Consider the following 17,140-nt stretch of genomic DNA (forward strand, 5'->3'; position numbering starts at 1 on the left):
AATATAATGTACCTTCCCTGATAACATTAGTTCAGTAGTATTGTTTTCATAAAGGAGATATTAAAAAAATACCATGTTTATGTACATAGAAATACACCAAACAGACAATCTCCATTATATCCTCTTCTCTCATATCCATTTGGTTCACTTTGCCAGCACATAGGTGTAGGCATGCGATGGGTAGAATTTCTGTATCATCCTCATCCAGAAGGATTTCCCAATGAAATTATGTCTACTTGCTATCCCTCTTTTTGGAAACTATATTTAAATAATACTCATGATCCATAAAAGGTTTGGATTCAAAGCAGATTCAGTTGCAGCCCCTTTCCTTTGGTTGCACATATTTGTCCCGTAAATGGCCAACAGTGTAGAACTTGCACTGTCCTCAATTATATGATGTTCCACCAATGCTGCTTTGCACTGTTGGTGAGACCTCACTGGACAGCCTCTTGGCAACTGTCAGATGAGGACATTCTATCAAGCTGACATCATTATATACAAAACTAGAGGCTTGATGCATGAAATTCGTGCAAGGGGTTCGGCCCTGGCAACCCTAGCTTTGTCCAGAAGGTCATCCGGACAGCTGTTCTGCTGTTCTGTCTAATTAGCATATTAGCTCTTTATAATATAGAATATAACAATTTTAATTATGTCTCTGCTATCTCTGGTCTCTCTGAAAGATTTTATCCTCATTGAAACAGCAGCGACAATTGCAATCAGATGATTGATCACATGTCCATTTTAGCGAAGTTATCTGAGTGGATTGTACAGGATACTCCCCTTTACTGTCACTGCTCTAACCTTCCAATGGATCTCTCCCCAGTTTTATGACTTCTGCTCATATAAAGTACCTTTCATCATATTTCTTTATCAGTTAGAGTTCATGTTTGTGTTTTTAGTATTCCAACAAAACCCATGTATGAAAGAGAATATGGGCATAAAAACTGCATATCTTTTTTCCCCCTTTAAATATATCTTTACTGATTTCAGGGAGAGGGAGAGAAACATCAATGGTGAGGAGAATCATTGATTGGTTGCCTCCTGCACATCTCCTACTGGGGATCGAGCCTGCAATCTGGGCATGTGCATGGACCTGGAATAGAACCATGACTTCCTGGTTCATGGGTCCATGCTCTACCACTGAGTCACATCAGCCAGGCAAAACTTCCTATCGTAATAGCATTCCCTCACTCTAGGAAGTGCCAGCCAAGTACATATAATGTTTTTGAAGTAAAATAAAAGACAGAATAGTTCTCTGTATTACTCATCTTTTCTATTAATAAGAAGCTTGAAATACAGAGATTCCTCTTCCTATTTAACCATTTGAAATGCATAACTGTTCTGGGGATGGTGGTGTTAACAAGAAGGGGTGTGGTTCGCTTCTTGTGACACCGTAGCCATTAAGGGAGGCCTCTCGCCAATGGCCCCTTCACATTTTCTTGGAAACCACAATAACTAATGCAGCCTCTATCAAATTGCAGCTGGGAAATTTCTGAGAGTAACACTGAAGTGGTCTTTATAGAAATTCAATTTCTCATTTCCAACTTATTTATCAATTAAGGACAAGAATGTAACTATTCAGCATATTGCAAAATGAATGGTGGCAGTTACTTAAAGCAGAAAGTTAAATTAATGAAATAGCCCACAATAAATGACTTTGTATTTGCTAAAGTTATCACACTTAGAATCAGCGATAGGAAAGGAAATAGCTAACTGGTAATGGATTCCTTAGCTAGGCCAGAAGGAAAAAGAATCTAATCTTGAACAAAGGCATTGGATAAAGCAGCTAATCCTGCACCCAGCAAAACGGCAAGTCAGCAAATGCTAGGATTGGACACATTCATCTGGCCACTTCCCAAGACCTTGAAAAAAAATTGTCTTTTTGTCTCTTTCTGTGCTTTCAACCTTGTAAGGTTGTGGTTGAATAGAGGAGGTGAGGGTTGACAGTTTCTAAGTTTATTTTATGGAATGTGACATTCTCCAAAAATTATATTTGATTATTTAAATGAGAAAATAAAGCAAGGAAAAAAAAAACTGGATACATGGATACATTTTGAAGAATTCAATACAGTATGCAGGTGAAAATATTGCCCGGCTAAAATAGGCCCTGTCCAGTTTAACTCAAGGTCAAGATTCACTTAATAAATACCCACTGAACAGTATCTGATTAATATATACTCTATTAGTCACTGCCTTGGTTTCTGATATATCTAACCCTGCTTAGTTATTTTCTATCTGGAAATTCTTACTGGAATACAAAGGGAGATCATTGTCCCTTTGCATATGTTCAGTTTAGCTAAAGGAATCAAAATAATCAGTTTTACCACATACACAGGTCTCTTCTGGCACTTTCTTAAACCCACGAACTGTTTTGGTGACATCAAGGTGGGGAAAATAACAAAATACCGAGTTCTAACTCCCTCAGGTTGGAAAGTTGCTATTATTTGCTTCTCTTTTTAAAAAAATACTTCTTTGAAAGTCAGCTCTTAATAATTTCTTATTTCTAGTACTCAAGTCTGAGTAAAGGGTCATTCAAAAGCTGTTTGTAACTTACATAAATTCCAAATTGCAGCGTCCTCTGGTATGCCCTACTACCTTAATTTCCTTCTAACTTTATTTACTCTGGAATTCCACCTCACTAAACATCCTTCTTATAATGTGACTTATAGATTTACATGGTTTAACTAAATCTTATTTATATGTTCTAATCCCTTCGAACTACAGTTGACCCTTGAATGACTCAGAGGTTAGGGGCACTGAATCCAAAGCAGCTGAACATCTGCATATAAGTTTAGATCCCCCCAAAAGATGTCTCTCAGTAACCATAGGGATTGTTCCGGAACTTCCAGTGGATGTCAAAATGTGCAGGTACTCAAGTGCCCTACATAAAATGCTGCAGGTCAATGAGCACAATCTGCCCTCAGACTTCCAAATGCAGACAAAAAGTAGTACAGGTATTTACTGCAAAAACAAACAAAAACAAAAAACAACTCATGTATAAGTAGATCCATGCAGCTCAAAGTCATGTTGTTCAAGGGTCAACTGTGCCTTGTATCTGGTTCTCTTCTCTCATTCATTTCCTACCCATATTTTGCTCCTTTTATAACACCATCTCTTATATCTCCTATTTGTCTTCAATTTATGATTCATTTTCCTCTCAGGAAACTTCCTCTGAGATCCTCTCCTGTAAAGTTCTTATTCAAAGGGAATGACATCCTTAATCTGCTTCCATGATAAGGAGATGAGATCAAAGTTAAAGAAAGATGCTAAAAAAAAAAAAAAAAAAAAGGCCATAATGAAATAGTGAAGAATTTGAGTAGCTCTCCAGAAGCTAACCAACACTTGCAGGATTTTACAAATTTGATTAGTCCCAGGTGAAAAGAAGGTGTCCAAGGAACAGGAAGTAGAATAGCCTTTTAGCATAATGCATAGTAATAGACAGAAAATCTCAGCTCCATCAACCCAAATTAGTAACCTAAATTTGTCTCTTCAATGTGTAAAGTTAGGAGAATGTTGGCAGCCATTTCAATGGGTGGTTGTAAGCATTAAACGAGATGCTAATGAAAGTTTGAGTACACACTACAGTGAGAGCTAGGACACAAGCCACAGTGAGTTCTTCCCCAGACCTCTAAATAATTGGGTGATGGGAGGAACATGTGTGGTTTACTAGAAAGGAGACACACCATCTTCCTCTGCTTGTTTACCAAAATTTAACACAGACACTGGAAAATTAGAGCTTGCCATTTATTCCTTCATCAAAAGTTCACTGAGTACCTTTTGTCTATGTCAGGAGCTACTCAAATTTGGGAAAACCATAAGGGCTATTATTATCAAAACCCTGGTGGAATGGAAGTAGGTGCCAAGAGATAATCATCCAGTGAGCAACAACACTCAGAGTTAATAATTTTACATATTTAAGACTGCAAGTTTGATTTATAAATTCGGTATGGACAACCATCAGAAATAACAGTACAACACAGAAAAGAAGGAGAAGTTCTCTTTAAGGAATGACAGCGTGCTTTGATATATCGATAGCTTCAAGATTTTCATTCTTTCCTTCTTCCCAAAGTAAACTGGTTACAAGAATTGTTAAATTATCTCCAAAACATTAGCCCTGATAACATGTGTTATAGAGGAGAAAAAAAGAATCTAGCTCCAGGGATACAGGATTTACTAATGTCACTGAAATGAAAGAGGCTAGTCTAGGCTACCTGGACTGATTTAAGACTTGGCCATGATTTAACAGAGCCTTTGAGCATCAGCTATCTGGACTGGAGGTGTGTTTAGCTTAATAATTCAAAGGGGAATGAAAAGAAAGTTTGGTTAACAATTTGTCTCTGTCAGTTACTTTAATCTTTAATGGAAGAAGTGCCGGACCTCAAATCCATTAAAGCTTATAGGCAGCCTTGCTTACTTGACTCAAATCATGAGCTGCACACCTGACACCAGTCCTGCCACCCACTGAGAATCGTATCTCACTTTGATTTATGGCTGAAAACCCTAGACACAAATTTCTAGCTATATCCCAGAGCCTGCCTTCATTCTGGTATCCCTTGGAAACATGAGTCAAATAACAAAATCATCTAGCACTACACTTGTAAGAAGTCTGAGGTATGTCAAAGACAACTAAAAATAAAATGTAGGGGGTATTTGAGGTTAGGCACAATTTAATAAGAGTAGGTTTTTATTTAAGACCAAATATTCTGCACTCCACTTGCTATTACATTATTGCATTTCTTAAGAACAAATATCAATCACACATTTTTAAAATTCCATCATTAAGTCCTTACATTATCAGATACTTATTGAGGATCTATTGTGTGCAGGACACTCTGCTAAGTCTTGGAAATTCAAAGCCAAGTGAAATACTTAAGTTTCTAGAGACATATTTGTATCAAATACAGAATGCAGTTGTATGAGGATGTGGGTAATGGGAATGTATGTTTTGGAATATGTTTTAAGTTTCTGCAAGCGATTAAGGGGAGTAATTCACTAAGTGAGTGAGAATATGCATCTGAAGATCAAAAGAAAAGTCATGACTAGATATTTGAAGCCATGAGGTTAAAATCAATTAATTTAATAAGGCTAAGGAGAGGACCCCACACGTGTTAATATTAAAGAGTGGTAAAAAAAACCCCACTTGATATCACTCATTTATGGATAATAAAGAACATTACAAACTATTGAACAAAAATAGACAGAGGCAAAGAAGCATAGAACAGACTGTCAAACTATAGCGGGAAGGTTGTGCGGCGGATAAGAAATCAACCAAAGGACTTATATGCATGCATATAAGCACAACCAACAGACCAAGACCCTGGGGGCCGGGGGACGAGAGCAAGTGCTGAGGGTTAGGGGACACTGCGGGGGGTGGGGGTGATCAGTGGGAAAAAAGAGAGAGACATATGTACTACTGTTTGTAATACCTTAAACAATAATAAAAAAAAAAGAGTGGCTAAAAAGAATTGTAAGAGGAGTCAGCATAGGAATAAAGACAAAGAGAATGTGCAAGAAAGAGTAGTGGTAAAATATTGAACATCCAGAGATACAAAAGAGCCCCAAGTTTTCTTGACCCTTTAGCTGACCTTTACTAAAAGAGGAACTTTGACACCATATCTCTGCCTCTTTATTTGAACTCATGGCTACCAGACAGGGCCCATTTGTGCCTTTCCTTCTCATCTAACTCTCAGTTCCACTTGACCCAGTATAAGAATCTCCCGATGGCCTGATATGTCTGATGGTGGTATCAGTTATCGTATATAATAAAACTCTAATATGCAAATTGACCAAACTGTGGAATGGCAGGTTGCTATGGTGCACACTAACCACCAGGGGGCAGACACTCAATTCAGGAGCTGCCTCTGGTGGTCAGTGCACTCCCACAGCGGGAGCACCACCCAGCCAGAAGCCCTGAGCAAGGCTCATGGCTGGCGAGCACAGTGGTGGTGGCGGGAGCCTCTCCCACCTCCACAGCAGGCAGTGAGGAGCGAGGGGTGTCTGACTGCCAGCTTAGGCTTTCTCCCCAAGGAGCGGGCCTAAGCCAGCAGGAGTCCCTGACTACGAGAGGGCACAGGCCAGCTAAGGAACCCCACACCCCTAGTGCACAAAATTTTGTGCACAGGGCCTCTAGTAGTTCCATAATTGTTTGGTTTGAATATATAACATTAATATCATATATACATATGTATGCACTCATACACATATTTTTTCCTATCACCAAATTTCCATATTGTTTTGGAATTGTCTATTTACATAAACCCATTGATTAAACCTAAGCTCCATGGGTTTCTTTTCTGTTTTACTTGTTGTTGTTGTATTCTTAACACCTTAGAACTATCTATGCCTGGTGCATAATAAGAACTCAAATAATATTAATTGAAAGAAATAAGGAACACATCATTCATTTGCATTAGATTTTTCACTCCTTAGCACATTCAGGGGTTTAATAAATGTATGTTACATTAAACATGAACTGTGTAGTTGTCTGTGTAGCTAAATCTTCCTGAACCAAGAGTAATACAGGGAATATTAGACATTAAAATATTCTATATCCCATGCTGACTTTCTCAATGAAAACTTTGGGAGGGCAAAAACCTCGGCTTATTGTGAACTGCTTAATCATTCTAATTTCCTCTGATATTTGAAAGATGAGAGCAGGACCTATGGGTTATAAAAACAAGTCAGATCTATTTGTTTCCCACTCAAGAATGTTTTAAAGTTAATTCAATATGCTCTGATAATCTATTTTATCTTATTAGTTTCTTCCATAGTTTTTAATTTTAAAACTTTATTTAAAAAAAGAGCTTGATAATATCCATGGACTTATGAGTTTGCTATGGTGAAACTATGAGATTATACCGTAAAAAATACACTGAAAATGTAAGATAAAAATTGCTGTGAAAAAATTATTCAAAATAGTAGCCCAGTCTTTCTTAGCAGAGAAAACCCCTAAATTACATTTAATTATAGCCATGTAAACATGTCTTCAAATAAAGAATATTCCTCTTCTTGTTGTAATTGAAATTACGTATTTACAAGCCTTAATTGGAGGAGTATGTACTTACATGTTTTCATGAATAAAATAAAACACATCAAACTGGCATAACTACAGGGACAGTTTCATTAAAATATAAACAATTCAAATTACAAAGTATTTAAGGAGCATCATTTTATTGCTTTTAAGCACTCAGATCTCCTACACTGAATTATTCTAATTGAAAATTAGGACACTTTGCCTCCTACCAATCCATTTATTATGTAAATATGTCTAGCAGCATGTGAGTGGTTCAAACTTTCATTTTCTCCATAGTGTGTGTGTGTGTGGGTCGGGGGGGAAGCATCTTATTTATACTGATAGTATGTTTTGAGAATATTTTTACTGAACATTAGGATTTCAACTCCAGCGGCAAGCTCTGCAGTCAGACAGGGCTCAAGTTTGGCTCCTTCACTCAGCAGCTGAGTGATTTTTAATTAAATCATCTCCCTGCATTACAATATTTCCTTCTCTCAAATGTGGAAATAATTTTACCTACTATAGGAATGGTGTGAAAATTGAGATATACATAGCTACATAAAATTCTCAGCACAATGCAAACTGCTCAGTACAAAATGGCTTTCTCTGTCGATATTATTTTTAGTAGCAGTGGCAGTATGGGCAGAGATCCAATCTAAAATGTTATAAATGTTGAACTAGCCCAGAACCTTAATTATATTTGGGTATAGCAACAGTGAGTACATCCTGAAGTCTGCTAAATGCAATTGTGCTGTATTTGTTGACTTCTGGATGCCTACACTGCTGGCCAACAAGTGCACACTCATGGTGTTTGCTACCCAGCTTAAGGTAGCACTTTGGACATTATAGAATTGGTTCATTTGATAACTTAGTGAATATTAAACTAAACTGCCATAGTCCTGCTGAGAAGCCTACGCCCTTAAATCATCTGTCAATTAACCAGTCTCAGCTCAACCATTTCCTGGAGGCCCTGGGACCCCTCCAGAACTTGGCTCCTGCTCAGCTCTGCTCCTGCAGTTCCACCCGGGAGCACCACAGTCCTACATCCGCCAACTTCTCCACAGCTGGCTTAGACACACTGCACACTCACTCTTCACTGACACCTGCCTCTGAAGCCTTGTAGCAACTCTTCTACCCAATATGGTAGCCACCAGCCACATACTATGGCTAATTTATATTCACATTTAAATTACATAAAATTTAAAATGCACTTCCTCAGTTGCACTTGCCACATTATGTGCCCAACAAACACTATGGCTAGTGGCTGCCAGCTAGGATATTGCAGACATACCGTATTTCCATCATTGCACCAAGTTCTACCAGGCAGATAGGCCAATATCCCCTCCCGCACATTTCCATTCACACAACAGTAAGTACCGGAGACTCTATAGTCATTAACTAAATGAACAAAAAAGGTAAGTCATTAGATAAATTTTGAGTTAAACAGATGTGTATGTACATATGTATATATGTATACATGCATGCCTTTGGATTTGGGAACATTTAATCAATGAATGGGAACCAGGATGCTCTAAGGATGGAATATAAGTATGCAGCTTTTCTTAAATTTGTGTTACCATGACTTTTTACCCCCTGAAAAATATCTCTGGAAAACTCTAAACTTTAAGAAATACAGAGAAGCACTAGTATTTTTCAAAATAGAGTACATGTATCCTTGAGCACAGAGAAGTGTAATAGAATCAGTCTGCAATTTCTCAACTTCCCCCACGCAATCTTTCTGAAGCCCAGTAACACTCTGCCCAGTAACATTCCTAAGAATAAGAGGGATGTTGGTTTCCTTTTCCCTCTGACAATCATCTCCACTTTACAAAGGGTAGGGCACCTCTAGGCCTACCAGGAACTCCCCACAGGGCACTGCCCAAGGAAACGGAGTCTGTAACCATTTATAGCTATGAAAAAAACAAACAAAAAACATTAGATGCCAAGTTAAAAATGTTTGTAGGAAAGATAGGTTTTGAAAACCCCTTCTTTAATCAATAAATCACGGAGAGTCCCTCATCATGTTTGTTGGTCTTTTGAAGAGTTATAATAAAGTTAGTGGTTAACCTATATGGGATGCTTCCTGTGTGTAAGGTAACGTGTTTTACATATATATTTAATCCAACTAATCATCCCCCCAACTTTATGGTGGGATAATTGATGAATATAATGGCATATATTTAATGTGTACAACATGATGATGAGATATACATGAATATTGTGGAATTAAGATACTTAACTCATCTGTTAACATTTTTGTTTGTGGTAAGATTGCTCAAGATCTACTCAGCATCTTTCAAGGATATAATATTGTATTATTATTATTTTTCTCAGAGAGGAAGGGAGAGGGAGAGAGAGAAACATCAACGAAGAGAGAAAATCATTGATAGGTAGCCTCCTGCATGCCTCCAACTAGGGATCAAGACTGCGTGTGCAGCCGGGACCGGTTTGGCTCAATGGATAGAGCGTCAGCTTGGGGACTGAAGGGTCCCGGGTTCGATTCCGGTCAAGAGCATGTACCTTGGTTGCGGGTATATCCCCAGGAGGGGGTGTGCAAGAGGCAGCTGATCGATGACTCTCTCTCATCGATGCTCCTTACTCTCTATCTTTCTCCCTTCCTCTCTGTATAAAATCAATAAAATATATTAAAAAAAAAAAAAAGACTGCGTGTGCCCTAACCCATGCCCTGACTGGGAGTTGAACCATGACCTCCTGGATCATAGGTCAACACTCAATCATTGAACCCACCAGCCAGGCCAACATTGTATTATTAACTACTGTGATCATACTGAACATTCCATCCTCTCAACTTATTCTTCTTATAACTGAAAGTTTGAAGCCTTTGACCAACAGCTATTCATTTTCCCTTATAATGATTTATCTAGTGTTAACAAAGTTCTTTTGGGTAGGTACTGATCACCTCTGCTTACACAGGAGACAACTGAGGCTCAGTGTAGCTAAACTGTTCCATAACTGCTGCAAAGTGAACCTGGTTTTAGCCCAGGGTAAGTCAGGCAGGGCCTCAGCCATCCCACTATGACCCCATGCACACTATGACCCACTGTGACCCCCTGAACATCATGACCCATTGTGACCTCCTGCGCTCTATGACCTACTGTGACCCATGCACACTATAATCTACTGTGACCCCCTGCACACTGACCCATAGTGACCCCCTGCACACCATGACCGTGACCCCCTGCACACTATGACCTACTGTGACCCATGCACACTATGACCCATGGTGACATCCTGCACATTATCACCCCCTGCAGACTATGACCTACTGTGACCTATGCACACTATGACCCATTGTGACCCAGTGTACACTATTGCCTACTTAGATATGTTTTTCCCACCTAACTGTGCAAACATTGAAAGCTTATCTTTTTTAAAAAAATATATTTTACTGATTTTTTATAGAGAGGAAGGGAGAGGGATAGAGAGTTAGAAACATCGATGAGAGAGAAACATCGATCAGCTGCCTCTTGCACACCCTCTACTGGGGATGTGCCCACAATCAAGGTACATGCCCTTGACGGGAATCGAACCCGGGACCTTTCAGTCCGCAGTCTGACGCTCTATCCACTGGGCCAAACCAGTTTTGGCTGGAAGCTTATCTTTTCAGCTTGGTTTTCAAGCCTTGGAAGGCAAGAACATAACACTAACTTCTATATGTTCCATGATACCTAGGATTTAGTTTTACACATAAAACATGTTTAACAAACATTTACTGATTATACATTTAAAATTTTCAAGGATTTCTCTCCTCCATTAGTAATGATAATCTACAAATTAAGAATGACAGTAAACTTCTATTCAATTTTTGGTAAGGAACTTAAATCCATGCATTTGAATCTGGCCAGTGTGGCTAGGTGGTTGAGTGTTGACCTATGAACCAAGAGGTCACAGTTTGATTCCTGGTCAGGGTACATGCCTGGGTTGAGGGCTCTATACCCACTGTGGGCCATGTAGGGGGCAGCTGATCAATAATTCTCTTCCATCATTGATGTTTCTATCTCTCCCTCTCCCTTCCTTTCTGAAATCAATAAAAATATATTTAAAAATAAAAAAAAATAAACCCATGCATTTGACTAGAAAACATGGAAAATATACAAAACAAGTTTAATAATGTTTATCTCTAGGTATTGGGATTAATGATTCATTTTAGTTTTTGCAGAAATGAATTATTTCTTATTTACAATTTATTCTTTGGATTTTTCTATGTTGGATGTATATTATCCTTGTAATAATAGAAAACTATTTGTTAATAAGATGCCGTTGCAAATTCACAAATACATAAAACAAAGGGGAAGCAAGGGACATACGGTAGGAAGTGAGAGCCATACTATGCCAGGAAGAGGGCAGCACGAGAGGCCAGAGGGGCGGTTTGGCCTGACACTGGGGGCTCATCTCCTTACCTGGCGTCAGGAGGCCACAGGGCCCTGGCAGCCCTGGGAGCAGTGTGCATGTGCAGACAAAGCAAAAGCAAAACATTTAACTGGTTAAGGCTAGGAGAGGAACTTCCAGAAACTGTGCACTCTTCCCTTCTTCAGGCACTTTAAAGAACATTTAGTCATTTCCAATGGACTATTCTGCAATGGGTTTGAAAAGCCTAATTCTTTCCTTGGGTGCCTCAGGTACCTGCTCTGTCTTGCCCAAGTGTGGGTGGGAACAGCAGTTACTGGGGCTTTTCAGCTATACCTTTAAAATCTAGCAGCAGACGGTCTTTTATTTTCTTTTTTTCTTTTTGAAATGAACACTGCAAATGTTTATTGACAGAAATACAAACGATTAAATAGCATACCTTGACATGTGAATTTTTTGGAGGGAGTTGTGAGTAACAGTTTATCTGCCATTTCTCCGGGTCCGGCGCAACGGGCAATTCCAGGTTCTTTATATTCCGACTTCACCCACTCGGATAACCACTGCATGTTACAGTCACAGTACAGAGGGTTGGCTCCAATTGCTCTGAAAAACACCACACACACACACACACACACACACACACACACACACACACGTATTATTTCCTAAGGGAACATAAAGAGATGCTCAGTAGAAATTCCCTATAGATTTATTGACAAAAACAACTTAGAAGAAAAGGAAGACACTGGGCTGCCCATTCTCCTGGATTATGTGCAACTGAGATTTAGTGAGTTGTTACCAGTGTTAAGGAGTACCTAAAATTTAGACAGTGTCCAGGTATTTGCAGAGATGGGTTTTAATTGGGTAGAGATCAACGCTTCCTTCATTCACCGATTATTTAATGAGAACCCAATCACAATGCTGGGTTCCAGGGACCCCATTATGAAACCCACATTACATTAACTCCCAAGAACGCCTACTGCAAGGGAGATTAACCTATATGCACAGATGCGCACACACACTTCCTTTAGAAGTGCTCTAGCAGAAGGACTTACAAGAGGACTGTGGGCCGAGGGTAACTCCTTGGGGGCTGGTGGTTCAAATGTCTAAGCTTTTGGATGAGTCAAGTGGGTGGGAAAGGCTGTGAGGATGCCCCAGGGTAAAAACCAGTGGACACACAGGTACAAAGAGGAGAACGTGCCTGGGAAAATAGAGACCTAGTTCGCCAGAGCTGATTTAGACCATCACTGGATGAAGGACCCTTTACAAAGTGTTTCATTTCAGAACTTCGGTTCCTATTCACACAAGCAGCAGTAGCTATAGAAAGAGTAATTAAGGTAATAGCTAACATTCATTGCATCATCCCGTAGGCAGGAGCTGTGCTAAGCCGTGTATCTACACAGATTACATCATTTTATCCAAAAGAGCAACTCTCTGATGTCCATAGTATCAATAAAGCATTTTACAGATTATGAACCCAAGGCCAAATCAGTTAACCACTGGGTTTGTAAAATTGCCAAGTTTGGGCACAAGAGATACATAAAACAGCATTTAAAAACTGATTAATTCTGATTCATAATTAACTTCAGATTAATAACATTTCAGTTCTATTGTCTACATAAAATTAAAGTTACTGTTTTATTAGGAAAAAAAAACAAATATGCTTGTAAAATACTTTACATTTTAACTTTAATGCCCAACTCTAACCAAAGAACTGGAGTAAATGTTATGCTCATCTCTGTGTCAGATTCAAACTCTTTTTTTTTTTCTTCAAATAAAAAATGAGCAAAATGATGTTTTTGTGTCATTTGGTCTCTTCCTTAGTGACACTTGCTAAGTCCTTACTATGTGAGGGGCACAGCAAAAAAGTGAGCAGAGCAGAGCTGCTTATAACCTAGGGAGTAAGAGACAAACGCACACATTAAATACATGAGTGAACGGAACACAGGACAAAGAAGTTCAAATTGCCCTCACTGTGAGCAGGTGGCCACAGAAGGGGATGTCCCTCTGAGCTCAAGCCACATTGCCCAGGCCAGCCCTTTCAGCTCCATCATCTTAACCTAGCAGATGGGATGGCTGCTTCCTTTTTTTATGCTGCATGGTCTAGTCTGTCAGAGGGCACCACAGTCCTGCACCCATTGTTACTGGCTTTCATTAACATCGTGTCTCAGGCAAATGACACCCCTGAATGGTCCTGATGTTGACTTTGAGGTGCTGGGGTTCAAATATGGAAAACATGGAGGTCTTGCCTCCTGCGACCTAATCATTTAGTTGGAAGGAATATTAACTGTAGGCACCAAACAATCAGATGTGCAAGCACATGCATGGAGAACACAGCCCCATAAGAGAACATTCAGATGTAGCGCGATTGACAACTCCTATCCTCCACCCATCCCCCTTCCTCAATTTGCCACAGTCTTTTCTTGGTGGATTTGGTGGGTTTGGGAGGGAAGAGCAAAACCAAGAGGGAACATGGCAGGCAGCCTCTCTGGGGAAACGGAGCCCAGTGACACTGACATTTAAGCCAAGGCAGAGAACCACTCCCTGGGAATGCCCATCCAGCCTGCCCCAGGAAGGCTGGGGTTCCTAGGACTGTTCCCCCAACTTCCATCCAGGTTGGCCATGGTCTTAAGAGTACAAGTGAAAATAACAGAATCATGAAATTTGACCTAGCTCAGTTTTTGGACACCATTTATCCCATATTTTTAATTTTTTAAAAAATTGCACTTCCAGGAAATATGGAGGTATAAATGGCTGCTATAACAAAGAACAAAAAGAAAAGTGTTTCACCCAACTGTGAGGATTTGGCTATTGCCCTCTACCACATTATAAAATTGTGATCTCTGCCTCATTTATTTCTGCATGGAACCATAGTCATTGCTGAATAATATTGGCTAAATAAATGAATCCTGTGTGAGGCAATCGGGGTAGGCTTCATGGAAGAGGTGATACTTGGGATGTGTCTTAGAACAATTGGGTTTGGAGAGATTGAATGGAAGGAGAGCCAATATTTTAGAATCAGAGAACATCAAGAGCAAAGGCATTGGCGAGGATGTTGTGTAAGCAAAGAGAACTCAACTAATGGGGGTATGGACCAAAATAATAAATTAAGGCTATTTTGTGGAGTTCATCATATCTTCATTGAAAATCTTTACATTTTCCTTAAAATAGGACCATTCACATGTGATGATGTGACAATAAAAGGGGCAGTAGAGGATGTGTTTTGCAAACTAGCTTGTCGGGGACAGTTGGAGCCTAAACCCACATCACGAACTAGGTACTCACAGGTGTGATAATGCGGAAAGATCATTGAAAGCACCTTCAGGCACAACAGAAATGTCATTTCCATGTAAAGAACTAAAACAAGAAAAAAGAAAATTAAATTTCCATTAAATCAGAAAGTTCTGAAAAATCCCCATGTATATATAAAACTTGATGATAAGCATTTTAAATTAGTGCTGACAAGATGGTCTAGGCCAGTGGTCGCAAACTCATCAGTCAACAGAGCCAAATATCAACAGTACAACGATTGAAATTTCTTTTGAGAGCAAAATTTTTTAAACTTAAACTTCTTCTAATGCCATTTCTTCAAAATAAACTCGCCCAGGCCATGGTATTTTGTGGAAGAGCCACACTCAAGGGGCCAAAGAGCCACAAGGGGCCAAACTCGCGAGCCGCAGTTTGCTGACCATGGATTTAGTCAATCTATAGCTTTGATATCTATTTTGGAAAGCAAAAAATTAGTTCTACCTCAAGTCATATGCATAAAATAAATTCTAGGTTGAAGAGTTAAATGTAAAAATAAAACAGTAAGAGAAAATACAGAAGAGTTCTGTTTTATAAACAGGATAGGAAAGGTTTTCAAAATCATGGTGTAAAACTCAGTAACCATAATGAAAAGGAGTGACAAATTTTTGACAACATAAAATATATTCATACTATAAAAGATTACATATAAAGAACAGGATGACAAATATTTGCAACACATATAAGACACGAGGAATAATTCCTTTGTGAAAAGACCTGCAAACTTAGAATCAAGTGCTAGATGCACAAAGATATGTAAGTTAATAAGGAAAATACAAAGTACCCAGTAAAAATCAGGCAACAGTATGATCAGACTCATATATTAAGCAGCACAAATGCTCAATAAACAAAATATATTCAAATGCTTGAGTAATTGGAATTGCAAATTAAATCAGAAATGAGAAATAAAGTTGCTTTTGTCATATGATGAAAATGAAAGGATTAATAATATTCAATATTTTAAGGAGTGCTTTAAAGCAGATACTCTATTAAATAGTCGGTGGAAAACATAAATTTGTAAATTGTGTATTCTCCCAGTACACTTGACATTAACTTTCCCCGCAAATCACTGCTGAAATACTAGCACATTTGTACCAAATTGTGGGCTGTTCTTTAGAGTGATGAACAGAATTATGAAAATTTGGAAGTAAAACAAATGATAGTAAAGATGTGACCAAAAAAAAAAAAATCCTATTTGTGGCTTTAAACATTTATATAGTCAGGGAATATGTATATCATAAAAAAACAAAACAAAAACAAATGTGTTGCCCTCGCCAGTTTTGCTCAGTGAATAGAGCATCAGCCTGTGAACTGAAGGTTCCCTGATTCAATTCTGGTCAAGGGCATATGCCTGGGTTGTGGGCTCAATCCCCAGGTTGTAGGCTCAATCCCCAGTTGAGGGTGTACAGGAGGCAACCGTTCAGTGATTCTTTCTCATCATTGATATTTCTCCCTTTCTCTCTTTCTCTCCATTCCTCTCTGAAATAAAGAAAAATTCATTAAAAACAAACAAGAACCAAATGCTTATAAGGAAGGACTAGAAAAGAACATCAAATTGTATAATGGTCAGTTCTTGGATAGGGTACTGGGCTTGAGGATTATGTTTTACTTTATATACTTTAAAAATTCACTTATGTAATCAGCAAAGACAACATTTCCTACATTTCTTTCAAAATTAGTTGACTCTATGTAAAGCATACCTCTAAATATTGTATATTATCAAATAAACAACTACAGCAAAAAAAAAAATGACAGAAGAAAAATTATATTGTCCAAATTAAAGCTGATGAACAATGATGTAGTTAGATATGGTTTCCAGATTTGTAGTAAATCCTAATGCATATAACCATATACATCCCAGGATCGACAAAGCAGTTAAGCCAGTAGTAAATAGACAACTCAGCCGAAACCGGTTTGGCTCGATGGATAGAGCGTCGGCTTGGGGACTGAAGAGTCCCGGGGTCGATTCAGGTCAAGGGCATGTACCTTGGTTGCGAGCACATCCCCAGTTGGGGGTGTGCAAGAGGCACCTGATCAATGACTCTCTTTCATCGATGTTTCTAACTATCTCTCTCGCTTCCTCTCTGTACAAAATCAATAAAATATTATATTAAAAAACAAAATCTAAAAAAAAAAAAAAATAGACAACTCAATCCCTGAGAAGAGTTTCTGTGTTGAACATCAGATGCTTACAGTAATCGAAGAGACTTCAATCCATCGAAGGTTCGCGGAGGAATACATCTCAGACGGTTGTAACTAAGAATCCTGAAAGCATATAGAAGCCAAGTGGTCTTACTCAGGCATCGCAAAAGGGCCAGATGTCATTTTAAAAATAAAGTGGCTAACAAGAAGGTTATTTTAGTATATTATAAATTGAGAATATTGACACATAATTTATACAGGCAATCCTTGGGTTATGTAGGAGACCCACCCATTCCTATGGCACGACATAAC

At 38.8% G+C, this 17,140-nt stretch overlaps 1 protein-coding gene across 2 annotated transcripts in view; it reads right to left on the reverse strand.

Annotated features, from left to right (window-relative positions):
- SLIT2 (slit guidance ligand 2) overlaps window positions 1-17,140 on the reverse strand; it is a 321,752-nt gene that overhangs the window by 50,290 nt on the left and 254,322 nt on the right. For both annotated transcript variants that reach the window (XM_084898584.1, XM_084898583.1), the window contains 3 exons: window positions 16,880-16,951; window positions 14,666-14,737; window positions 11,820-11,983 (listed from right to left, as the gene is read on the reverse strand). In XM_084898584.1, the coding sequence (XP_084754710.1) occupies window positions 11,820-11,983; window positions 14,666-14,737; window positions 16,880-16,951 (308 nt within the window). The remainder of the gene's footprint in view (window positions 1-11,819; window positions 11,984-14,665; window positions 14,738-16,879; window positions 16,952-17,140) is intronic.

This window comes from Pipistrellus hanaki, assembly GCF_964339955.1.
Source record: "Pipistrellus hanaki genome assembly, chromosome: 1".
Taxonomy (NCBI): domain Eukaryota; kingdom Metazoa; phylum Chordata; class Mammalia; order Chiroptera; family Vespertilionidae; genus Pipistrellus; species Pipistrellus hanaki.